The 26,168-nt window shown below is 46.0% G+C and overlaps 1 protein-coding gene across 3 annotated transcripts in view; it reads right to left on the bottom strand.

Moving 5' to 3' along the window:
- Positions 1–26,168, bottom strand: part of FAM184B (family with sequence similarity 184 member B) — a 156,983-nt gene that overhangs the window by 55,689 nt on the left and 75,126 nt on the right. For all 3 annotated transcript variants that reach the window (XM_019829717.3, XM_003985503.6, XM_045056555.1), the window contains 5 exons: positions 25,039–25,791; positions 24,147–24,282; positions 22,678–22,817; positions 21,943–22,149; positions 924–1,034 (listed from right to left, as the gene is read on the bottom strand). In XM_019829717.3, the coding sequence (XP_019685276.3) occupies positions 924–1,034; positions 21,943–22,149; positions 22,678–22,817; positions 24,147–24,282; positions 25,039–25,791 (1,347 nt within the window). The remainder of the gene's footprint in view (positions 1–923; positions 1,035–21,942; positions 22,150–22,677; positions 22,818–24,146; positions 24,283–25,038; positions 25,792–26,168) is intronic.

Below are 26,168 nucleotides of genomic sequence, written 5' to 3'. Positions count from 1 at the left end.
GCCCTCCCAAGAGTTCTTCCCCCACCATAACATGGTCAACGGTCTTTTAAACTTTGACGTTGGTTTCTGGGTGGTCTGGGTAGGTGGACTTCCCCACCAAGCAAACTGTGATGTTCAGCTGGTCTACAGGCATTCTCTACCCCTTTCTCCCTTCCCTGCCTCCACTCTCGCTTCCCAGGCTGGTCACGTGATGCAGACATTACCAGTGGGAGGAAGAGTCAGTGGGAGCCCTCTGTGGAGACTGGTGGTTTCCTGATGAAGTGGACAGGCCTGGTCTTCACTGCCTCTCCCCATTTCTTGGTGTAAATTTGGGCTCAACAATGAAGCAGTGACAGTCATTTTCCCAGTCTGGGGGAATCTGAGCTAATTTCTCCATTAGACATAGAGGGCACAGGGCCTAGGGCCCACAATACTTTAGGGGCCACGACAATGTTTTAATTTCTTTTAAAGTCAGAAGGTAAAAATATAGCTTGGCTATATTCATCTTCATACCAATGTAGTCATAAAATATGCTTTTTGATATCTTTTCCAGTAGAGGAAGTAGCCCATGAAGGCAAAGCACCTAATACTCCTGAAAGTGAGGACAGAGCCCAGGAGGAGGCAGGACTATGGGAATCTCAGATGTACCCGGCCTGATATAATTTAGCCACAGAATCAACCCCAGAAGCCTCCTGCCTCCTGCTTTTATGTGAGACATTAAACGCCTCTTTGTTAAGCCTCCATAAATCAGGCTCTCTGTTACTTGCAGCTAAATTTATGCCTCCTGAGACATATTTCTTGTCAGGCTGAAGTCCTTTCCTTTCTGCTGAGGATGCTGAACATACAGAAGTCGGGCCAGTTTTCTGAGATTCCTGGCATCTCAGTTAACCAAGACTCCCACCCAGAACCATCACTCCCAAGCACTGCATTAACTCAGGATTTACCTCGAGCAGAGAATTCTGGAGCTTCACATTTAGGGCTGCTTTCTCTTCTTCCAGCTGCTTGATTTCATTTTCTGATTTCTTCTTCACTTCCTCCAACTGTGCTTCTACTTCCTAAATGATGATTAGTAGAGTTATCCACACAAGTCACGAATGCATGGACAGGACATGTACCTATTCACACCCTGCCCTATTCCCAAAAGAGTTCAAAGAAGCTTACAATGAAGGTCACAGGATGCAAAATCAATACATAGAAATATGTTGCATTTCTATACACTAATAGTGAAGCAGCAGAAAGAGAAATTCAGAAAACAATCCCATTTACAATTGTACCCCACAAAATAAAATACCTAGGTATGAATTTTACCAATGAGATGGAAGTCCTGTACTCTGAAAACTATAAAACACTAATGAAAGAAATTGAGGATGACATAAACAAATGTAAATATATTCCATGCTCATGAATTTGGAGAACCAATATTGCTAAAATGTCAATACTACCCAAAGCAATCTACATATTTAATGCAATTTTTATCAAAATACTGACAGCATTTTTTACAAAACTAGAACAAATAATCCTAAAATTTGCATGGAGCCATGAAAGACCGCAAATCACCAAAGTAATCTTGAAAAAGAAAAAGAAAACTGGAGGTATCACAATCCCAGATTCCAAGATATACTAGAAAGCTATAGTAATCAAAACAGTATGGCACTGGCACAAAACAGAATAGAGAGGCCGGAAATAAACCCAGAATTGTATGGTCAACTAATCCTTGACAAAGGAGGCAAGAATGTGCAATGGGAAAAAAAAACCATCCCTTTAACAAATGGAGTTGTAAAAACTGTACATCTAGATGCAAAAGACTGAAACTGGACCACTTTCTTATACCATACACAAAAATAAATTCAAAATGGATTAAAGACCTAAGTGTGAGACCTGAAGCCATAAATATCCTAGAAGAAAACACAGGCAGTAATTTCTCTGACATCTACTGTAGCAACATTTTTCTAGATATGTCTCCTGAGGCAAGGGAAACAAAAGCAAAATAAACTACTGGTATTAAATCAAAGCAAAAAGCTACTGGAGCAGATGAGTAAGAGCACCTGGGTGGCTCAGCTGGTTGAGCGTCCAACTTCAGCTCAGGTCATGATCTCATGGTTTGTGAGTTTGAGTCCCATGTTGGGCTCTTGGCTGACAGCTCAGAGCCTGGAACCTGCTTCAGATTCTGTGTCTCCCTCTCTCTGCCCCTCCCCCACTCATGCTCTGTCTCTCTGTCTCAAAAATAAATAAACATTAAAAAAATTCAAAACGAAAACAAAAAGCTATTGCACAGCAAAGGAAACAATCAACAAGACTAAAAGATAACCTAGTGAATGGGAGAAGACATTTGCAAATGACATATCTAATAAAGAGTTAGTATCCAAAATATATAAAGAACATACAACTCAACACCAAAAACACCCCCAAATAATCTATTTAAACAATGGGAAGAAGAGAGGTGCCTGGGTGGCTCAGTGGGTTGACCATCCGACGTCAGCTCAGGTCATGATCTTGTGTTTGTGGGTTTGAGCTCTGCATTGCACTCTGTGCTGACAGCTCAGAGCCTGGAGCCTGCTTTGGATTCTGTGTCTCCCTCTCTCTCTTCCCCTACCCTGCTTGTCCTCTGTCTCTCAAAAAATAAAACAAAATGTTAAAAAATTTTTTTTAAATGGGAAGAAGAGGGGCAGCTGGGTGGTTCAGTTGGTTAAGCATCTGACTTTGGCTCAAGTCATGATCTCATGGTTAGTGAGTTAGAGCCCCACGTTGGGCTCTGCACTGACAGCTCAGAGCCTGGAGCCTGCTTGGGATTCTGTGTGTCTCTCTCTATCTCTGCCCCTCCCCTGCTTGTGCTCTCTTTCAAAAATAAATAAATAAACTTAAAAAAAATGAGAAGACATGAACAAATATTTCTCCAAAGATGACACACAGATGACTGACAGACACATGAAAAGATGCTCAGCATCACTCATCATCAGGGAAATGCAGATCAAAACCACAATGAGATACCACCTCATACCTGTCAGAATGATTTAAAAAATGCACAAGAAACAACAAGTGTTGCTGAAGATGTGGGGAAAAAATGAACCCTTGTGTACTGTTGGTGGGACTGCAAACTGGTGGTGTGGCCACTGTGGAAAACAGCATGGAGGTGCATCAAAAAAATTAAAAATAGAATTGCCATATGATCTAGTAATTCCACCTAGGTATTTAGCCAAAGAGTAAAAAACACCAATTCAAATGGATACATGCACCCCTATGTTTATTGCAACATTAATTAAAAGATCCAAAATGGGGCACCTGGGTGGCTCAGTTAGTTAAGCGTTTGACTCTTGGTTTAGGGTCAGGTCATGATATCACAGTTTCATGGGTTTGAGTCCCACATTAGGCTCTGCTCTGACAGCATGGAGCCTGCTTGGGATTCTCTGTCTCCCCCTCTCTCCGACTCTCCCCCACTTGTCTCTCTGTCTCTCAAGAATAAATAAATAAACTTAAAAAATAGCCAAATTATGGAAGCATCCATGTGTCCATTAATAGTTGAATGGATAAAGAAGATGTGCTGTATGTATATACATATGTATGTATATGTGTGTGTGTGTGTGTGTATATATATATATATATATATATATATATATATAAAACTCAGCCATAGAAAAGAATGAAATCTTGCCATTTGCAGCAATATTGATGGATCTAGAGAGTATAATATTAAGTGCAATAAGTCAGAATGGCCATGACTTCACTCATATGTGGAATTTAAGAAACAAAACAAATATACAAAAAAAAAAAAAAAAAGAGAGAGAGAGAGAGACAAACCAAAAAACAGACTCTTAACTATAGACAACAAAGTGATGGTTACCAGAGGAGGTGGGTGGGGGGATGGGTGAAATAGGTGAAGGAGATTAAGACTACATTTATTATGATAAGCACCGAGTAATGTATAGAATTGCTGAATTACTATATTGTATCCTGAAACTAATACAACACTGTATGTTAACTATATTGGAATTAAAATTTTTTTTAATAATTCATTTTTAAAAAAGTTGCTGGGATGAGCAAGTCCAGAGTCAGCAGCATTTTATATAAACCACTACTTCATTCCTGGCACCAATTTAATTTTGTACCTCAGCTCAGCTTTTAATATTATTTAAAGGAAATAACTGCAAAGTTATTAAATTCTACTTCAAGTTAAAAAAAAGAAACTTAATCATAAAATACTTCAGAAAAATAGAAATTAGAGATACATACGCAGGTCAAAAGAAAACAAATGTGAAGACCATACCCAAAACCTGACCTATATTGGAGAGGGCATGGTAGACACCCAGGTTTAAGTTTTGTAGTGTCAAATGAGAAAAGAGAATGCTCATTAATGACACAACTCTCAGTGTTCCATAAGTCAAGAAGCCAACTACATTCTCAGATGCAGGGAAATATTAAAATCAGAACAAAGTTTTCCTGTGGTCTTCTCAATAGCTTCCATACTTTAGTCAAAATGATGAGGCTCACAGGGTTGCTTCCTCCACAGTTTCTCACCATAGACTGACAACCTCACATAGAAGATCCAGGTAGAGGAACATTCTGGAGACCATGTGAGTGGCACAGCCTTTTATCTATGTGATCTGGAGCACATTTCCTAACTTCTCTGTGACTCAGTGTGTTCCTTCCATGCCCAGCACAGTGCCAGCAGGTGAGGGGTGGATAAATAAGTAGTGAGGGACCCATAAATAAGAAGTACTACTCTTATTCTGACAGATGTATAGTATTTCCAATTTAGCTTATTTTGAGGCAGTGGAGGAAATATTCTGTTCCTCTTAGCTGGTCTTTATAAGTAGAAAACAGATCATTCATTCAACAAATACTTACTGAAACCTACCATGTGTCAAGCACTGTTCTCAGAGCTGGGGATAAAAACAGATGAAACATTTGGACGCACCCCGCATGGGGCTCCACATCCACATAATATTTTCTCTCTTTATTCCTCTTCCCCCTTTATTCTCTCTCTCTCTCCCACACACACACTCAAAAAGAAAAAAAAAAAAAAACGGAAGAAACACCTACTCACCAGGAACTTACATTGGCATAAAAGAGACAGGCATCAAAGTCAATAGGCTCAACATAGTATACACTATGTTGTATGGTGACAAGTGCCAAGGAGAAATAACAAAGCAGGAAAGGGGGCTATGGAAGGTCGAGGGGTTGGGTTCAGTTCACATAGGTTGGCCAAAGAAGTCCTCAGGAGAAATGACTCTGGAGTAAAGGCTTGTGTTAAGTGAGGAGGCTAACCAATGAGATGTCTTGGTGTGAGCCCTCCTGGACCTGCACACACCCTGGCATGTTCTAAGCGCAGACAGGAGGCCACTTGGCTGGAGTGGAATGACCAAGGGGGGAAGGGGTGGGCAATGAGGTTAGAGGACACGGGGGAGACCACAGGAAGCCTCATCCGTTGTGGTAGAGACAGATGAGTAAGATGAAGGCCAGCCAACAGCTGGAAAGTGGAGTGAGATGATTCGGCGTTAACACGGTCATTTGGTTTCTGTCTTGAGGGCAGACTGAAGGGGGGACGGGGCAGGCGGGGCAGCAGGCAGGCCAGCATGGAGGCTGCTACAGTAACCAAGGCAGGAGCAGAAGGGGGCCGGACTGAGGCAGCAGTGTGGCTGGTGACGGGCATAGAACCACGGATGATTTCTCAGTGTTCGCTGCAAGGACCTGCTGAAAAGGGAGGAGTCACGGACAACACCAGGGTTTCTAACCTGAGCGGGGTGGAGGAGGATGGTGCCACCATTAACACAAACAAGGAAGCAGGTTTACGGTCAGCAAGAGGAGCTCGTTGGGGACCTGTTGAGTTTGAGACCTCTGTTAGATGTCCTGTGTGCAGGTGGACACATGGGTCTGGAAATCAGGGGAGAGTTCTGGATTGCAGGTATGCATTTGGGAGTCAGCATACAGAATGTATTACGCCATGTATTTGGATGAAAATGCTAGAGAGAGAATAAAAAGGAAAAGTAGGAGAGATTCAAGAACTGAGCCCTGGGACATTCAAGAATTTCCCATGAAGTTGAGGTTACAGTATCTGAGAGCTACATGGAGTGTAGTTCTTCTATGCTGTCAATTGATTACAGACCTTTATGCTCTCATTGAGAGATGGCCATAGTGATAGCAGCTGACATTTACCGAGTGCATGCCATCTGCTGCTCCTTTACACAAATAATCACCTTGATCCTTATGAAAACCCTATCAACTGGGTACCAGTGTTAATGGTCATTGTATAATGAAGAAATGAAGCTCTAAGAGGTTAAGTGATTTGCCCAAGGGTGTGCAGCCAGTAAGTGGAGAAGTCAAAGTTTGAACTCAGGGAAGGCTGGCTGCTTGGCTGCACTTCTTCCCCGCCATCCTAAGGGAAATGTGGCATGCACCACAGGCAAACGCCTGACTTAAAGGCCATCCTACTTCTGCTACAGCAAAGCTGAGGGAGGTCCTGTGGGCAGGCCCCAGATGCTCCCCAAAGCAGGGTGAAGAAGCTGGAAGTCCAGTCTTCAGAAACTGGAGCCTTGTTCTGTTTCCAAGGAGTGTCAGCACTTGAGCTGACATATGGGAATGTGGAGAGGCAAAGGCTTATGTGATGGGGGATGACCTGGGGTTAAATGGAAACCTATCATTCATTCATTCAACCAACCAAAATTAACTGAATGTCTATTACAGGCCAAGTATTGAAGAGGCTAGAGATATAGTGACTATGTACTGGTAAATGTTTAGCTGGCTTCCAACCAAACAATCAATCAATTTGATTTGTAGCATTTGTTAATTTCTGTGGCATAAGTACTCCTACTGTGGCCAATTTCAAGCTACTGCCATGATGTCACTGAACACAGAATTGGGAAAAGATGTAACAATTGTCTCTTAGGAGTCAGTACAAGTTGACTCTAACACACCACTGGAGGTAGTAGTGAACAGGGTATCCCAGTGGGGAAAACAAGTAGCAAATAGGTGATTACAATGAAGTGTAGTAACAGCCAAGCTAAGGTAGGTACAGAGGGGACCACGTACCAAACACTAGGCCAGGCAAGTGACAGCTTCTAGAAAGATCAATATTTAAGCCAAGACCAATAGGATCAGCAAAAACAAGGCAAAATGAGACAGATGAATTTGGGAGTTGGTGGGGGAGTGTTCCCCATCAAGGAAGAGCTATGCATTAAGGCCAAGAAGGGAAAGGATTTGTCATGAATGAGGACCTAAAAGGCTGGAAGGCAGAATTAAACCGGGGAGAGGTGTGGGAGGAAGCAAGAGAGTCAAACAGGAGTCCAGTGATGTAGGGTCTTAAAAAGCCACATAAGGAATTTGAACTACACTGTGAAGATGATAGAGGGCCTTTGGAGAGTTTGAAACCAAGGCTGAGTTTTCAGAAGATCCCCTCTGGAATGGAGACTGGGTTCAAGGAAGTGGGAGAGGGGACACAGGGAGACCAGTAAGGAGATCATCGCATGGTCTGGCAGAAAATGGTGGGTGACTGGATCATTGTGCTACCACCGAGGATGGAAGGAAATGGATATATTTCAGGGCCATCAAAGGAGTGGACGACATGGGCTTGATGACTGGCTGAATGTAATGCATGAAAGAGAAGTCATGTCTGACTCCTGGGTTTCTGACTCGGGCATCTAAAAAGATGCTGCTATTGATCACCTGGAGGACACATTTTGCACTTCCTGTGGGGCCAAGTCCAGGTCAGGCCAGTGGCCCTGGGGTCAGTCACTTAGAAGAAAAGAGGGAAGTGATTAGATTATAAGGTCACATGAGGTGGACACTTAGCATGCGTACAGTCTCTTCAGTGAATCTATGATCCCTCTTGCATGGCTTGTTGTTCGGAGAGATCACTTGCAAAAAAAATATATAAATTATCCTTTTGTCCCAAGAACCATCAGAAACAAAGCCATCCCCCCAGCAAAGTTTTTGTTTTCTCTCTCTTTTTTTTTTTTTACTTCATTAACTTCTCAGTCAGTGAAGCTTTTGTTGAAAAGTTTTGTTTAACATGCTTCCTGGTGCAGATACTGACTCTGCCAAAGCATGTTCACTACAACGACAGTGTAGACTCCTGTGAGAAAGATTCTTAGCAGAAAGCAATGGCTATTTCTAATTTTATGCAGCCCACCTTCCCAGGGTCCATGTAATCAATCACAGCTTCAGTTGTCACCTTGACAAATGGACCTAAAGTGGAAAAAAATGTCCCCACAGATGGAAATAGCTGATTTCATTAATAATTTTTGGAGATATTTCAGTAAGCTTCATTTTAGGTGCTGAATAATGAGACTTACTGTCAGAAGATGAATGGTTCTGGGTTGCCTCCAGAACACAGATTGGAAAGAAAGCATCCCCATAGCCAGTTCAGGCCAAAGTGAACCTGAGGATTTCAGCAGGAAATTTTAATGTCCTCCCAGCTAGGCAAAGAGGATAAACAACTACTAGGATATGAACATGAGGAAAAAGGAGACTAGTGCTTTCAAATCTAAAAATTGCAGCTTCCTATCCATACCTGGAACAGGGTTCCATGAGCCATTAATTTACAGAATTCACAGAGCACTTCCAGAAACTCTGTTCTCACTGAACTCTCATGGTACGCAGGGAAAAAGCTTTAGTACATCCATTTCACATGGAAGAAATCCCATAAGGTAGAAGCAGGACTCACACCCATCTTCTGCTTCCTTGTGTAGATTGTCCACAATTACAGGTAATTTTTAAAAAAAGACACAGGAAGGAGCCACTGTAATGGGAACAATAAATGAGCAACCACAGAAAATTACTAAACAGACCTTTCAACAGGGGTTTTAAAGGAAAACGTATTAACTGTTTTTCAGGAAGAAAAATTATGATTTGGAATGCACTTATAGTAAAGCCCATGAAAGAGTCAGTCAGTACAAAACCTAAGACACCTAAGTGACCTAAGTCACTCTGAGCCACCATTAGTGATCACCATGACACCAATATTAATCAATACGTGGGGCATGTGGCTCTATAAAGGGTCACCCTTCAGTAGTAGGGTTGGAGCAGCACTAGTGCAAACCCTACTCTAAACTCATCCTAACAAAGCTTAAAAATAAGTCAGGAAAGATGGTAAATTTTCTGTTATATGCATTTGATCACAATGAAAAAAAAATGTCTGGAAAAGATGCGGCTGATTCACAAGTAATTTAATTTCTCGGCTTGCCAAAACATTTAGCACTCATAAAAGGATGCTTTAAAAAATCCATACTTCCAACAAGTTAACATTCTTTTTTATTTATTTGTTCATATTTGAGAGAGAGAGAGAGAGAGAGAGAGAGAGAGAGAGAGAGAGAGAAAATGCATGAGTGGGGGAGGGGCAGAGAGAGACAGAGACAAGAGACAGAATTCAAAGCAGACTCCAGGTTCTGTACTGTCAGCACTGAGCCCGATGTGGGGCTTAAACTCACAAGCCGTGAGATCATGACCTGAGTCAAAGTACGACCCTTAACCGACTGAGCCACCCAGGCGACCCAACAAGTTAACATTCTGAATGTCCAGCATCCAACTAAAAATTACTAATAGAGGCTGCAGGGGCCAGAAATGTAAAAGCTGGGGGCGGCACACAGAGTCAGTAAGAGGGACACGAGGGCAAAAGCCGGCCACCTCGCTGTGCCAGCCCTGCTGCCCTGAGGAGCTGGGCTGGAAGGCAGGCAAGCAGGTACCTCCTCCATGTCTGTTTGAAGTCCCCAGAGCCCGGAAGGTGCCTAACATGTGTGACCGCGGGCCCCTTGGAGCTGTGGCTTCATCCCACCCAACCCCATCGTCCCTCTGTCTCGAGGCTCCATCTGGCCAGGAGCTGCGTGTCTCTATTTGCATTCAATTTCAGTTCACCCAACTACAGAGCAGGCCCGCACTGCGTCCAGGGGCGTACCCTGTCCTGTTCACTGGCACAGTGCTTTAAGGCATAGGTGCTAAATAAACATTTGTTCAAATATTACTCTCTACCACATAGCACTATATTGAGTTCGACTGTTTATTTAAATATAACCTGTCCTAAAGAACAATGCATTTGTTAGTGCAAAATACCTACTGGGCACCGACTAGATTGAGGGGTTCAGTCCCCGGGCCCACCAAGTTCACATTCTAGGAGATGGACTACAATCAAGCAAAGCAATCACAGTGGCTCTAAAAGCCAACTGGGGCCAGTGTGTGAGCTCAGGGGATGGAGGGACCGGGCTGGGCACTGGGCTAGTTTGTGGGGGGAGGTCCTCTAAGTGGGGATTCTCAGGGGGGGGTCCCCAGGAGGCCCAGAAGCATGGAGATGGGGAAGATCACTTCAGGGGAGGTGGCCAGCAAAGGAGGGGGTGACACACAGGCTTGGTGGGGGGGGGGGCTCCCCAGGGTCAGGCAGAGTGAGAAGCATGTGCCCTGGAAGCTAGAAGTCCAAACATGGCCAGGCAGGATGCAGTGAATATACGTAGTCATTGGTCAGTCTCCTGGGGAAAGAACAACAGCCAGCAGCCAGGTGCACAGGAGCTCAGCTGGGGTGACAGATGCGCTGGGAGGAGGGAGGAGGGAGGACACTTTGGTTTGGGGCATGAGCAAGTGGGAGAATGGGGCCACCTGCTAACGGGGAGTCAGGGGGACTATCTCTGTGGATTTGTGCACCTTTGTCCCAAGGTGTTTCCTTCATTTTCACAGTGGAAAGCAGACGTCTACAAAGGCTTCTGCAGGTGCTGTGCTGCCATGCTCCCTTCGGGCTGACTGTCCTGTGACACCCAGAGAACTCTGTTCCCTCAGTAACGCTGCAGCTGCCCCAAGCCACCCCCTCAGCCTGCCACCCTACAGTCAGCACTCCGGCTGCGGTCCGGCTGAGGAGTGTGGCGCGAGCAGGGTGAGCTCATCTTTAGTTTTCTCTCGTGGAACCGAAATGCCTGACTTTGAGAGTGTGGCTCGGACCATCACCTACAATCAAAAAAACCCCCACTTCCTTGCAGGAAAACTTCAGGGTTATTTTCAGTAAAAGAATTTCCCAAAGATACGTTTTCATTAGCCCTGAATGAATGTACTCCTCCGTCTGTTGGGCCAGACATGATGGGGCATGTAGGCAGGTGATCTGGTTGTAGATGGATTTGGGTTGAACTGTCTGATCCTATGCCACCTGGGTTCTTCAGTTCAAGTGGAGAGGCTAGCCTTGGCCAACCTGAGCAAGAGGGAACATGCCGGGAGGCAGGCTTTTGGGGGTCCCAGCTGGGGCCATGCCTCGGAATGGCCTTGGGTGGTTGCCTGGAGGGAAAACCCGCCATGAGACCCTTGATCCTGGAGTTCACTTCTCTGAGAGAGTGTCCAGGGGAGTATGGGAGGACCTCAAGGTTGCCCCAAGCTGATGTGGAGGAAGGAGACACTGACCTTTGGGGTTTCCAGGTGGGCTGACCGCCACGCTATTCTTCCTGTGTAGCTATATTCTGATAATGGGAATGAGGGCAGAGGTCATCCTCAAGCCGGAAATTGGGGGGACTAGGTGGGGAGGGGAACGTGTGTCTCACATCAGTGGAGCACACCAGCCCACCGACAGAGCCAGCCAATCCATCCTGGGCTGGAAACCCGGTCAGGTTCCCTCTAGAGGGTGGGGAGTGGTGTTGGGTGGGATGAAGCCTAGGATGAGGACACTAGTAAGACAGGGCCTTTTTCCCTTTAATGTTTATGTATTTGTTTTGAGAGAGAGAGAGAGAAAGAACATGAGCATGGCAGGGTAGAGAGAGAGTGAGAGAGAAACCCAAGCAGGCACTACACTGCCAGCTGGGGCTGGATCTCATAAATAGGAAGATCATGACCTGAGCTGAAACCAAGAGTCGAATGTTCAACCAACTAAGCCACCCAGGCACCTCAAGACAGGGCCTTTTTGATTTAAGTTTTGAGCAAGTCCAACATCAATACCAACCATCCCAGTAAGCCCATCCCTACTGATTTCGACCAGCATACACCAAATTGGTCAAATGCACTTGACACACAGAAACAGGCATCTCCTGAGGACTCCCCATTTCCAACCAGAGTTTTGATCACTACAGGGTTCTCATCCATCCTTAGGGGTAAATTCAGCAAACAGCATGTTTTTAGTTGTCATGTGTCCTCATTGTTGCCTGCAGGGAAGAATGTCACGATGGTGTGACTTTCCATGCAGTTTGTCCTCTATTTCCCAGTTGTGTCTGGCCAGACTGAGTGGCTGTAGCTCTGTCCAGGCCTCAACGTGCTCCCTCTGGTTTGGGCACATGTCTGGGGCTGCACTTGCTAGCCACACTTCTGTAGACCCACTATCTGCTGACACACCAGATTTAAGAAGATCCAGGGTCTCATAACAACACCCAAAATATCCAGGGTATGATTAAGAATACTCATCATACCAAGGACCAGGAAAATGTCATCTTGTACAAGTCAGACAATCCAAAGATGCCCAACACCAAAATGACATAGGTGTTGGGGTTACCTGATGTATTGTAAAGTAGCCATCATGAAAATGCTTCAAGTGGCAATCACAAACATGCTTAAAACAAAAGAAAAATAATAGGTCTAAGTGAAGAAACGAAAGATACAAAGAAGAACTATCTTGAAAATTTAGAACTGAAAAAATACAAGAACTGAAATTTTAATAATACTATAAATAGGCTCAATAGCAGAAAGGAGAGGAATCTAGAAGAGAGTCATAAATTTGAAGACAGAGTAACAGAAATTACTTTATCTGAATAAGAGAGATAAAATGACTGGAAAAAAAAAGGAAAAAAAGAACAGAACCTGTGAAAATGTAGCAAAAACTCTAACATTTGCCGAATTGGAATCCAAGAATGAGAAAAGAAAAAAAGTGGGGATGAAAAAGTATTTCAAGAAAAAATGGATGATAATCTCCCAAATTTGCCAAAAGATATAAACCTAAAGATTCAAGAAACTGAGAAAAACCCAAACGGGATAAACCCAAAGAAATTCACACGAAGACACATGTTCCAGACTAAATTGTGTCCTCTCCCATATTCACATATTGCAGTCCCTAACCTCTGTGAATTTGTGGAGGTAGTACTTGGTCAGGTAATTAGGTGGAGATTAGGTCATGAAGGTAGGACCTTTATGATGGAATTAGCACCGTTATAAAAGACATCAGAGGGGCACCTGGGTGGCTCAGTTGGTTAAGCATCTGACTTTGGCTCAGGTCATGATCTCATGGTTCCTGAGTTCCAGCCCCGCATCAGGCTCTGTGCTAACAGCTCAGAGCCTGAAGCCTGCTTCAGATTCTTTGTCTCCCTCTCTCTCCCCCTCCCCCACTCACACTCTGTCTCTCTCTCTCTCTCTCTCTCTCAAAAATAAAATAAACATTAAAAACATAAGTAATTATTTAAAATTATTTAAAGTTCATATAAATCATGAAACTTACGTCATCTCCCATTCTGGGAGGTGACTCCCAATCCACCCCAGCTCCTTTTCTATGCCCTTCAGGGTGGGCGTGTACAGGGACATCACCCCTTTGAAAATGTTGCCTGCAAGGCAAATGCTCCCAGGAAGCCATGCATGTTGCTGATGAAGCTCTCCGGCTCATGGACATCAGCCTGCCTCTGACCCCACTGGTCGGCCTGTTCTTGTGAGGCTGGAGCACCTCTCCTTAGCCTGGAGAAGCTCAGCTGATGACTTCTCCATGCTCAGGGCCAGGGTTCCCTCTGGAACTTGCTCTCAGCCCCCTCTGCATCTCATGCCCCTGTCCAGGGAGACCTGGCTCTCTGGCAAGGTGTTCTTTAAATTGTGCTTCCTGTGACACCCAGTGACAAAGCAGACTTCTCAATGTTTGGTTTTCTTCTTCACACATTAAATCTTTTAGCTCAGACACTTTCTGAAGGATTTATTCCTCTCCCTCCTTATATTGAAAGCTTCTTTCATAAATTCAAACTTTCTGTCAAATGCTGTCAAAGATTTATCCATACACTTCATTTCCATGGAAAACTCTTCCAGCTTTCAGTCTATCTTGTTTAAGGCATGGTATCTTTTGCTCCCTCTGAAGACAACTCCCCAGAAGATGAAGGCTCCTCAAATGAAGTCCCATCAAGATACCAGGCTGAAGTTGGTCCCGGGCCAGAGGTCTGACTGTGGGGACTGCAGTCTGAGTGGTTTCAAGCACTCGTCAGGCCTCAGCCTCAAGCCACAGCTGAGTGACATTTGGGAGCAAGCTTCCAGCAGAGAGAGGAACCTCTACCTTCGCAGACAGCCTCTATCCTGGCTCCTCCACTAAAAGACAGATGTTCTGGGGACTCATTTTCCCTGCACTAAGCTCTCAGTCAGCCAGACATGCAGGGGAATCTTTGGCCCTATGCTGAGTTGGCTGGAATTCCTGGTTTGTCGCGTGTCTGGAAGACTCATTCACCCTTTGCTGAGCTGGGGTGGCAGGGCTCCCAGTTGGTGAGGTGCCCAGGCAACTCCTTTGTCCTGTGGTGAGCTGGGTCAGAGGGCTCCCACTTTGGAGGGTTTGCATTCAGCCAGTGGTCCAGGGGACTCATTTGTCCTGTGCTGGGCGGGTTTGGAGAATTCCTGGTCGTCCAGGTATCCATGGGCCTCATTTTCCCTGTGTTGAGCCAAGTCAAAAGTCTCCCAGTCATGTGGGTATACAGGGGCTCACTGCCCTGAACTGAGCCAGGGAGTCAGAAGGCTCCCAAACAGGAGCTGTGAGGCTCACTTGTTCTGTGCCGAGCTAGGTCAGTGTGCTCATGGTTGTCCCAGTGTTCCAGGGACTCATTTGCCCTCCTCTAATTGGTAGGAGAGCTTCTGGTCCTCAGTGTGTTTGGCAAACTTGTTTGCACTGTGCTGAACAGAGTGAGACGGAGGGCTCCCACTTGGTCAGATGTTTGGGGAATTCATTTGCCCCATTCCAAGTGGGGTCAGAGTACTCCTGGTCCAAGAGCACCTAGTCAGCCTACTGTCCCGGGGACTCCTTTGCCCTGTGCTAAGGTGGTTCAGAGAAATCCCCACAAGCCAGGGGGCAGTAGAGACATGATTGCCTTGTGCTAATGTGGGTCAGAAAGCTTGTAGTTGGTTAAGTGTCTGGGGGATTCGTTCACACTGTGCTGATGAGGGTCTGTTGGCTCTTGGTTGAAGGGCTCCTGGCTGGGCCAGCTGGAAGACCTGATTGTTCTGTGTTCTGTTGAGTAGGAGGGCTCCCGGTTTGCCCAGTATTCAGGCAACTTGTTTGCCCCATGCTGAGCTTGGTCAGAAGGTTTGTGGTATGTGGGTCTTCAGTGACCCCACTATCCTGGGGACCGGTTAGCCATATGCTGAGTTGGTTCAGAGAATTCCATTGGCTGGGAATCCAGGGGCCTTGCTTGCCTTGTGCTGACCTGGATTAAAGGGCTTGCCATCAGCCAGGTTTCCAGGGGATTAGTCTGCCCTGTGCTGAACTGGGTCGGTGGGCTCCCAGTGGGCCCAGCGTCTGGGGGACTCCACTGTCTGTGCTAAGTTAGTTCAGAGGATTCTCTATTAGCCAGGGATCTGGGGGACTCATTTGTCTTGAGCTGACCTGGGTCAGAAAGCTTGTGGTCAGATGGAGGTCCGGGGAATTAGTTCACCCTGTGATGCACTGAGTTGGGGGGCTCCTCTCCCGGATGGCCTGGTGTTTGGTGGACTCAGTTGCCCTGTGCTCTGTTGAGTTGGAGGGCTCCTGGTTGGCCCAGTGTTCAGGCAATTTGTTTGCCCCATGCTAAGCTGGGTCAGAGGCCTTTTGGTACAATGGTGCCCAGTGGTTCCACTGTCCTGGGAACTCATTAGCCCTATGTGGAGTTGGTTCAGAGAATTCCCTAGAAGACGAGGGTCCAGGAGACTTCTTTGCTTTGTGCTGATCTGGGTCAAAGGGCTTGCCATCAGCCAAGTGTCCAGAGTATTTGTTTACCCTGTGCTGAACTGGGTCAGTGGGTTCCAGGTCAGCCTGGTGTCTAGGAGACTCTACTGCCTTGTGCTACACTGGTTCAGAGAATTACCCATTGGCCAATGGACTGGGGGACGCCTTTGCCTTGTGCTGATCTGAGTCAGAAAGCTAGTGGTTGGCTGAATGTCTAGGGGATGAGTTCACCCTTCAATTAGTTGGTTCAGATGGCTCCTGGTTGGCCTGGTGTCTGGTAGACTCAATTGCCCTGTGCTCTGCTGGTTGGAGAACTCCCAGTTGGCCCAGCGTCCAAGCAACTTTTTGACACATGCTGAGCTAAGTCAGAGGGCTTTGGGTGCAAGGACGCACAGTAGGCCTACTGTCCCTGGGAATGATTAGCTCTGTGCTAAGTTGGTTAGGAGAACCCATTGGCCAGGGATCTGGCTGACTGGTTCACCTTGGGCTGATCTGGGTCAGAAAGTATTGGTCAGCCAGATGTCCGGAGGGTTAGTTCACCCTGTGATAAGCTAGGTCCCAGGGCTCCTGGATGGCCTGGTGTCTGGCAGACTCAATTGCCCTGTGCTCTTCTGGGTTGAGAGCTCCCAGCTGGAATGCTCCCGGATGGCCCAGCGTCCAGGCAAATCATCTGCACCATGCTGAGCTGGGTCAGAGGGCTTGCGGTATGTGGGTGCCCAGTGGACACACTGTCCTAGGGACTCGTTAGCCTTATGCTGAGCTGATTGGGAGAATTCCTTGTTGGCTGGGTGTCCAGGGGAATTGCTTGCCTTATACTGATCTAGGTCAAAGGGCTTGTCATCAGCCAGGTATCCAGGGGATTAGTTTGCTCTGTGCTAAACTGGGTCAGTGGGTTCCTGGTGGGCCCAATGTCTGGGGTACTCCATTGCCCCATGCTAAGTTGGTTCAGAGAATTCCACATTGGCCAGGGGTCTGGGAAACTTTATTGCCTTGTGCTGATGAAGGTCAGTTGGCTCCTGGTGGCAGGGCTTCTGGTTGGCCCAGCTGGAAGACTCGATTGCCCTGTAGTCTTGATTGAGAGAGCTCCCAACTAGAGGGTTCCTGGTCAGCCTAGAGTCCTGGAGACTTGTTGGCTCCATGCTGAGTTGGGTTAGAGAAGTCCTCACAAGCCATCTTTCTGGGAGAGTCTCTTATCCTGCACTGTGGTCTGGTGTGCTTGCACTTGGTCATGTATCTAGAGGACTAGTTTGTGCTGACCCTTGACAGAAGACTCCATGTCAGTAGATGTCCAGGGTACCCTCAGGACACGCCCCCAGCTTCCTCATGCTGAGCCAGGTTATGACCCCAGAGCACTGGAGAGGCTCTGCCTGGCTGGGTAAGGGTCTGTTGTACTCTGATTCTCACAACCCCCTACCCTTCTGCCAAATGGGCCAGAGTAACTGGGTGTTCTGGCCAGCCCTGCAGTGGGGCCTGGGTCCAGGTGGGGCCCAGTGCTGGTATAAGGACTCACGCAACCCCAGAGGGGCAGAAGGGTAGAAGCAAACATGAAGGTGGAGTGCAGAGCGTGGGTGAGAGGCTGGGATGGGATCAGTGGGGGGTGGAGAACCCTGAAGCGTACCCGAATAGGAGGAGCTGTGACCCAGGAGCCCTCTCTCCAGTGCAGCCCTGGGTCAGTGCTGGGCCTTTCCAACAATCAGGGTTCATCCCAACACCTCCTGAGGGCACCACTGTGCTCCAGCCAATCACCAGGGGGCTCTCAGCTTGGTCTTGCTCGTGCAGCCAATCACCAGGCAGCTCAACTGGCCAATCACTAGATGGCTCTCGCCGTGGCCCACCTGCTGTCATCACCTGGCCTCCATGTTTTTAAAGGAAAATATGTTAACTTGCTTGGAGAAGAAACATTACTGTTTTTGGAATCTATCTATAAAGTTCATGGTGCGGCAACAACAGTCAACCAGTACAAAGTCAAAAATGTCAGCAATCACAATAACACCAGTATTAATCAATACATGAGGTATTGGACCCCATGAAGGGTCACACTTCAGTAGTAAAGCTAAAGTGGCACCAACCCAAATGCTACTCTACACTCATCCTAACCAAGTTTAAAAATAAATCTCGAAAGTGGTACCTTTTAACACAATAAAAAGAGTAAGTCTGGAAAAGATGAAGCTGAGTCACAAGTCATTTAACCGCTTGCCAAAACAAAATGCACTCCTAAAAGGGTGATAACAAAATGCAGTCTTTCAATAAGTTAACACTCTTAATGTCCAGCATCCCGATAAAACATTACTAAATATCCACAGAAGCACGAAAATGGGACTTGTAGCCAGGAGAAAAATCAATCATAGAAAAAAAAAATCCAAACTAACAGATGAGAATGCTAAAAGAGCAATTACAATCATGCCGAAGAATTTAAAGGAAGACATAAGCATAATGAGGAGAAAGGGAAACCATGATGGAAGACCAAATGGAACTTCAAGAGCTGAAAAATATGATATTGTAAGTGAAAAAATATACCAAATAGGCTTTAAAAAAATTGCATAATATAGAAAAACAAAATGAGTGTACTTAAAAGATACAGCTATAAAAGCTATCCAAACTGAAGCACAGAGAGACAAGGAGACCAAAAATAAATGAACAGAAAAAAAAAATAAATAAATGAACAAAGCTTCAGTGACTTGTGGGACAATATTGGAAGGAGGGTGAAGCAGAAGAGATAATGGCATTAAAATTTCCAAACTGGAAAAAACGATAAACCCACAGGTCCAGGACATTCCATGAATCCCAAGCAGAAAAACACACATATAAAATATCATACATGGCATACCATAATCAAGGTGTGGAAACCAGTGACAAAGAGAAACTCTTAAAAGCAGTCAGAGAACAAAAAGACATATTATGAATAGGGGGAATATGATAAGGGGGACTGCCAAGGTTTCTTGCATTTGAAGAAAATGCAAACCAAAAAATGTCAAATGACATTTTTAAAGTTCTGAAAGAAAAAAAAAACTGTAAACTTAGCATTCTGTATCCAGCAAAAATAAAGGCAAAAAAAGACATTTTCAGACATACAAAAACAGAATTTGCCGTGAGTGGACTTACACCACAAGAAATGCTTCAGGTCAAAGCAACAAAGACTGTAGAAATGGGAAATGGGAAAGAATAAGTATAATATTATAATTTAAAAATAAAATATACAAGGAATATTTTTTTCTTATTGAAAACTTTCCTCTAAAAAATAATGGACTTTTGGGGCCCCTGAGTGCCTCAGTCTGTTGAGCGTCCACTCTTCATTTTGGCTCAGGTCATGATCTCACAGTTCATGAGTTCCAGCCCCTGTCCAGCTCTGTGCTGACAGCAAGGAGCCTACTTGAGATTCTCTCTCTTTTCTTCTCTTTCTGCCCCTCCCTGGTTCATGTGCTCTTTCTCTCTCTCTCTCAAACCAAATAAATAAACTTCAAAAAAATAATTGACTTTTTAAGGAAATATAAAAGCAATATACTCTCTCGTTTGTAACATGTCTAAATTAGAATGTATGACAACAATCACACAAAGGTCAGGAAGGGATAAATGGAAATACATTGTTGTAAGGTTTGTACAGCGAAGTTATATACGTGAAATAAAATAACATTTGGCAGCAGACAGGGATAAATTAAAGACGTATGTTGTAAATCCTAGAGCAACCACTAAAGCAGCCCCAACCCCTGAAGAAAAAAAGGAAAAATAGCCAATGAGCCATTAGTGGAGATAAAAGAGGGAATACAAAAAATAAATTCAGTGAATCAAAAATAAACAGAAAAAGAAGTAAAAAAGAAAAAGAGAACAGATGTGGCAAATACAAAAACAGCAAGATAGTAGACTTAGTGATAATTATATTCAATGTGAATGGTCTAAATGCCCCTCAAAAAAAAGGGGGTGGGATAAAAAGCATCACGCCCCTCTCCCAAACCAGAAAAGAAATACAATTTATTTCTATGTGATTCATTTCCCAAATGGATTCATGCCCCCTGATTAAAGCCAAAATGGGATTTGTGCAGTCAGTCAGGCTTCGCTGACAGGTTACCAGGGCAACCTGTAGCTCTGGGAGCTATGGTTCCTTCCACTGACTGTGACTCTAGATAGAAAGAGCAGTCAGCTATTTGTCTGAGGATCGGGTTTGCGTGACCACTAGCAGCTCATGGGGAGGAAAATGCTTTCCAAACAGCTGCCTCCTGCCCAGCGCAGGGGTGGGAACCAGGGGTTCTGGACTTGGGCTATCAGATTTTTTAAAAATTTTTTTAAGGTTTTATTTTTTGAGAGAGTGAGAGAGTGAGCCAGCAGGGAAGGGGCAGAGGGAGAGAGGAAGGGAGAGAATAGCAAGTAGGCTCCATGCTGGGTGCAAGCCTGATGCAGGGCTCGATCTCACGGCTGTGAGATCACGATCTGAGCCAAAATCATGAGTCGGTCACTTAACCGACTGAGCCAGGTGACCCTCGAGCTATCAGGTTCTAATACTAGCTCTAGCACTCACTGTCTGTGTGAGTTGACACGCAACATCTTTGAGCCTTAATTTTCTCATCTCTAAAATATGAATACCAATTTTGTCATCTTGTTGGGAAGATTCACTGTGTTTCTGAGACTGAAGTGCCTTATAAGTCATACACAATAAATTAAAAATTAAAAAGAAAGTATAGCAGGCACTAACCAATATTAACATGCATTGTGTCAGCCGGTGCTCAGGGTAACTCAGCATAGCCACTGTTTATCCAACTTTTACTACATGCTGTGCACTGAACTAAGGGTTTTTATTTAATACCATCAGGGACCCATAACAAGCCTTCAAAGTGTTTGCCCTTATTTTAGAAATCATGTCTCAGAGAGGTTAAGTGACCTGGCCATGGTCATACAGCTAGTGGAAGTGTTAGGACTTCTTAGACCAGGACTAGTTTGGATCTTTCATGAGTTCATTTATTTACCCAACACACACATTTATTGAGTACCTACTACTCGTAACCGCCACACAACACTGCAATCGTCAGTGCTATCTGATTGTCTTTCAGCAAAAACTCAAAGCTGATAATGCAGGCTCTTGCATTATAAAGAGAGTAAGTTCACGATATTATTGATTTACACTTCATTCTTTTCCTAAAATGTCACAGACGTGAGTTGCTCTTCCCAGTAAACAGGAAGAGATGAAGCCTTGCATTTCTTCTCAGCAGAAAGCTGCCTCCTTCGGTCGGAAAAGTACCCAGAGGCTGGGAATCTTCTCTCACGTTAGCAAGCCACTGATTAATTACCTTCATCTACCTGTTATGCCCCAGGCACATATTATGCTTTGTTTTTTTTCACACAGATTACCTCATTTAATCCTTGCAGCTACTCTAGGAGGTGCTGTTATCGTCATCTGCTTTATAAATGAGGAACCTAAGGCACACAAGATTTCCCTCTGAGGGGCCCAAGTTCAATAACTCACTGTGCTCACAAAGCTCCTAGCAGAGCTGGGATTTGAATCCAGGCAAGTCTGCTAGGGCCTCAGTGCTTGCTTCATGTTATTTCTCTCTGTCTTTGCTGAGGAGAGTTGAATTTCCTCAGTTAAATGTTCAGAGGACACAATTCTACGTCTTGTCAACGATTCTAGGCCCTGACCGGCTCACAGTCTAAGGAATGTCCCCGTCTCCTCTAAAAGAACATGGATGGAACTGGAGAGTGTGATGCTAAGTGAAATAAGCCATACAGAGAAAGACAGATACCATATGGTTTCACTCTTATGTGGATCCTGAGAAACTTAACAGGAACCCATGGGGGAGGGGAAGGAAAAAAAAAAAAAAAAAAGAGGTTAGAGTGGGAGAGAGCCAAAGCATTAGAGACTGTTAAAAACTGAGAACAAACTGAGGGTTGATGGGGGGTGGGAGGAGAGGGTGGGTGATGGGTATTGAGGAGGGCACCTTTTGGGATGAGCACTGGGTGTTGTATGGAAACCAATTTGTCAATAAATTTCATATAAAAAAAAAAAAGACTCTGAATTGCCTTGGGCAGAGAAATAACTTAGATGTATACACAGCAGGAGCTCAGTAAATGTCCAAGGAAGGAAAGAAGAAATACAAGAGAAAAGGAGGGAGGCAGAGGAAAGGAAAAAGAATCGGAACAGAGTCTATGAAAGGGGGTCTCACCTTCTGCAGCTTCCTCCTCTCGGCCTCCACCGAAGAGCGAACCGATTTGATTTCTATGGCGTGCTTCTTTACCAAGTCTTCCAGGCGCTTCACTAGCTGGTCTTTGAGATGTTTCTTCTCCTCTTCTGTCTGATGTTTGATTTTACGAAGGTCTTCTTCATATTGCTTCTTCATATATTCCGTCTCAATACTTGCCTCTTTCTTGGTCTATAAAAAAGAAAAAGGGCCTTGTAAACCTGCCAGCATGGGGTGAGGAGCAGGGAATTACCATTTCCCTTGGGTACAACATTTACACACTGATTTTACAGCATGTAGCACAAGGTGCCATAAAGTTCACGAGACTATATATCTGATATTCGTAAGAGACTACTTTATGCACCTGAATCAGCAAAGGGCCCTTTGGAATAGTGTACCTATGGTCACAGGAGGAGATACTTCAGCCCACTATAGCAGTGTCTAAAGAATGCTTTGTTTGTTTTGACTGGGAACAGACAGTGGGAATCCCATGCAAGTTTCCCAGGAGCCGTCGATAGAAGTTCTGCTATATTCTTAGTCTCCTAATTTCAAATGCAAGAAGTTAGCTGGAACTTCACACCCATGCATTGACCCCTGAAACCATGGGACCTGCTTCTTCCAAGTGGCTCTGTCATAGTTACGAGATTGGCCTCTGCCTGAAGCTCATTCCAGCAAAGCCTCCTGTGACTTCTCCATTCCCAGGGCTGGGTGAGACACTACCTGTGTCTCTGGGCCTCCTTTGGTACATGGACACTCCTTGGGAAAGTTCGGGTCCTGCTGAGGATGGAGACTGCGGCCTTCCAGGTCATTCGCCTTCCCTAGGACTTCATTCTCTGCAACTAGCTCTGTCTTCATTTCATCTGCAAGCATAAGTTTCAACATCATTTGAAATGCCCTTGGCCTTGGCCTCATGTCCAAGGTCTTTTGCAGTCGGGTACCCATTCTGCTGTTTGACTATTCTACCCACCACTCTCGGATGGACTCCCCTGCTCTGTGGCCTTCTGGCCCCTCAAGCATAGTCAAGGTGGTGATTGTTGTCTTTGCTCAAGCAGCATCCCGAATGCTAGCTTCTTAAACAAGTCATTGTCAAAGCTTTTTGATTGTACTTTCCATAGGTTAAAAAAAAAAATTGAACATATTCCTGGACAGATGTACATTCAAAATATTTAAATGTAAAAGATAAAACAAAAAACAAATATAACTAGAAATGCTCACCGTTTTCTTCCCATATTCTCAGAGGTATCCAAGCCCTACTTTTGAAAACATTGCACTAAAGCCTCCACACACTTGTGGCTCCAGTTCGAACCTCCTCCTCCACACCCTTCCAGCCCATGGTGACCTCTTTTCAGGACGCTTCACTTCCCTACAGCCTGGGCCACCGCATGATACCAAAGCATGCTCTGGGCTGTAGAGTCACTGTCCCATAAGCTCCCTGGGGCAAGAGCCTATGTTTTGTGCCTTTTTTTATATCTCCTAGTATCAAGTTGATCACACTGTAGGTATTCAAGAACTTTCTGATGAGGAACTCTACTGGAAGGCCTCCTGGAGTCAGATATTCTGAGACACACACACCAGTTATCCCATTAACCAGTGGCCTTGAGCGAGCCACTTACCCTTCCAGCCTCATCTCTTTGTCTGGACCATGGGAGATACTGACAACACCCACTCACAGAACAACTGGGAAGACCCAGTAACGTTGCTGTGTGAAATGATGGGAAAAGAAAGAAGTGTTGCCCAAGCATGGGGGAAAAGCCAGTGCTGAGGAGTTCAGGCATGTGGTGGGCCTGGTGACGAAGTATTTGGGGGGGCAAGGTGTCCCTTTGCGTCCTGCCTTTTAGCTATTTGCACTGTGGAGGCTCCAGATGGCAGCTCACCTTTGTCCTGCAAGGATTGAGCTGGCCCACCAGGGGTCAGATCAAACAGCCCCGCCCCTGGCTCTGCTCCCTCAACAGTCTCAAGGCTGCAAAACTGTTGCAGGGCACCTGGGTGACTCAGTTGGTTAAGCATCCAACTCTTGATTTCAGCTCAGTTCATGAGATTGAGCCCTGCTGTCAGCACAGAGCTTGCTTGGGATTCTCTCTCCCTCTCTCTGCCCCTCTCCCACTCCCCCACTCTCACGCATGCACGTGCTCTCTCTCTCTCTCTCATAATAAATAAATGTTTAAAAAAGCTGTTGCAGAACATCTGACCGGTTTTCGGTGTTACATGACGTTCCTGCAGCATCAGTCTGTCTTTGGCAATGGCCAGCTTCTCCCCGAGTTTTTTTGCAGTACTTTTCAACTCAGAGTTCTCCTGCCGAGCCTCCTTGAGCTGCACATCTAGGTCCTAAACAGACAGAAAGGGTCTCATTTCTCTAGGAACAGTTCTCTGTGGAGACATCCAATATACACAAAACCAGCGTCACATCTGAAAGGTGGGTCAGTGCACAGCATAAGCTCTGCGTCCCTGTAATTCGGTGGCTCATGTTCATCAAATCCCTACTCATCCAGATTGGCTGTGTGACTTTGGGCACATATTTAACCTTTCTGTGGTGAGGATTAAATGAGATAAAGTGTCTGGGACAGAAAAAGTGCTCAGGGATTATTAGGAATATTAGCTGCTGCAAGTTTTAGAGACAGGGTGTTGTGAGCGTGTGGGGTTTGTCAATGATCTGCCTTGTCAATGTTCTGGCTGTCCAGGAAAGCCAAGTCCCAAGGAGTTTAGGACAGGCAAGTTGTCATGGAATGAAGAGGGCTATAGAATGCAGCTGACCAGCGAGGTTAGTCTTTAAGCCTCCCAATTTCTTTTCTTCTGCAAACTGTAAGTGTCTAAGCTCTCTGAGGTCAGGGACCCAGCTCACCATGTGTCTCCTGGCCATAGCCCTGGGCCTGGCACATAGTAGGCATTCCGTAAATATTTGCTGACAGAATGTACTTGAACTCAAGGGGAAATAAGAGGAGTCACTTTGGTAGAAGTCAAGGGCTTTGCACAAAGAGTTTAAAGCTCAGTAGATGTTAAAAACAGTTTTAACACACAGTAAGTGTTACAATTAGGGACCACGAATATGATCTCATTTGCAAGCCATCCGAGACCCTGCTTTACCTGAGTCCTCTCCTTCAGCTTCTGGGCATACTTCTTCAGGTCACTTATCTTGCGGCCCCTGTGCTCCAGATCCCCTTCTAGCTTCCTGACCTGAGCCTGCAGGGCCGACTCCTGGACCTGGAAGTTCTTGCGGAGGTCCGTCTCCTTCTCCTGCCACTGCCACAGGGCCTCACTCACGGACTGCTGCATGGCCTGCCGGATGGCCTCGGTGTCCCGCTCATAGGTGGCCTGCAGCTCCTCAGCCTTCCTGGCGTAGTCCTTGCTCAGCTGCTGGTTTTCCGCTCGCAGCCTCTCCACCTCCAGGAGGACGTCCCGCATCTCGTGGCCGTGGCCTGGCTCTCCCTTGGGCTCCGGGCCCTCCTGGGAAAGCTGGCCCCACTGGGGCGTCTCGTGGCTCGCCAGGTGCCGGAGCCTCTTCTCATAGTCGGCCTTGAGCTCCAGCATCTCCTTGGAGAGGGTGAGGACCCGCTCGGCGTGCTCTGCCTCCACCCTCAGCTCCCTCTCTTTGGTCTCCAGCCTGCACGTGGCCGACTGAGCCAGCGCCTCCTGGGTCAGCCTCTTCTGCAGCTCCAAGGCGTTCTCCAGGGCCCGAATGCGCTGGAGCAGGGCCTCCTCCTCGGCGTGGCCCTGTTCCCGCAGGAGCCTGGCCTCGGTCTCCGCCACGGCCTTCTGGAGCTCCTCCCGGTGGGCTTCCCGCAGAGCCTCCACGCTGGCCTCCGCTTCATCCTGGCGGGTGTTGAGGGCGTAAATCACCTGCAGGAAAATCCACAGAGCCCAGTTAGTGAGAGGAGTGTGGATATGTGAGGGACGACGTGGCCAGAGATGCTTCTCCCCCATGGTAGTGACTTAAGCTGATCCCCACCAGCGGCACCTGAGAAGAGGATTTGTGTGGAAATGATTTAGTAGAAACTAGTAGAAACGATTTAGTAGAAACCCCTCCTGGGATGGGTGCCTGGGCGGCTCAGTTGGTTGAGCCTCTGACTCTTGGTTTTGGCTCAGGTCACAGTCCACGGTTGGTGACTTTGAGCCCCCTGTTGGGGATCCCCGCTTGCGATACTACCTTTCCCTCTCTCTGTGCCCCTCCCCTGCTCTCTCTCTCTCTGTCTCTCTCTCAAAAAATAAACTTTAGG

This window comes from Felis catus, chromosome B1 (assembly GCF_018350175.1).
Source record: "Felis catus isolate Fca126 chromosome B1, F.catus_Fca126_mat1.0, whole genome shotgun sequence".
Classification (NCBI taxonomy): domain Eukaryota; kingdom Metazoa; phylum Chordata; class Mammalia; order Carnivora; family Felidae; genus Felis; species Felis catus.
Note: the sequence above shows the minus strand (reverse complement) of the source record. Positions and strands in the feature narration are given on the sequence as shown.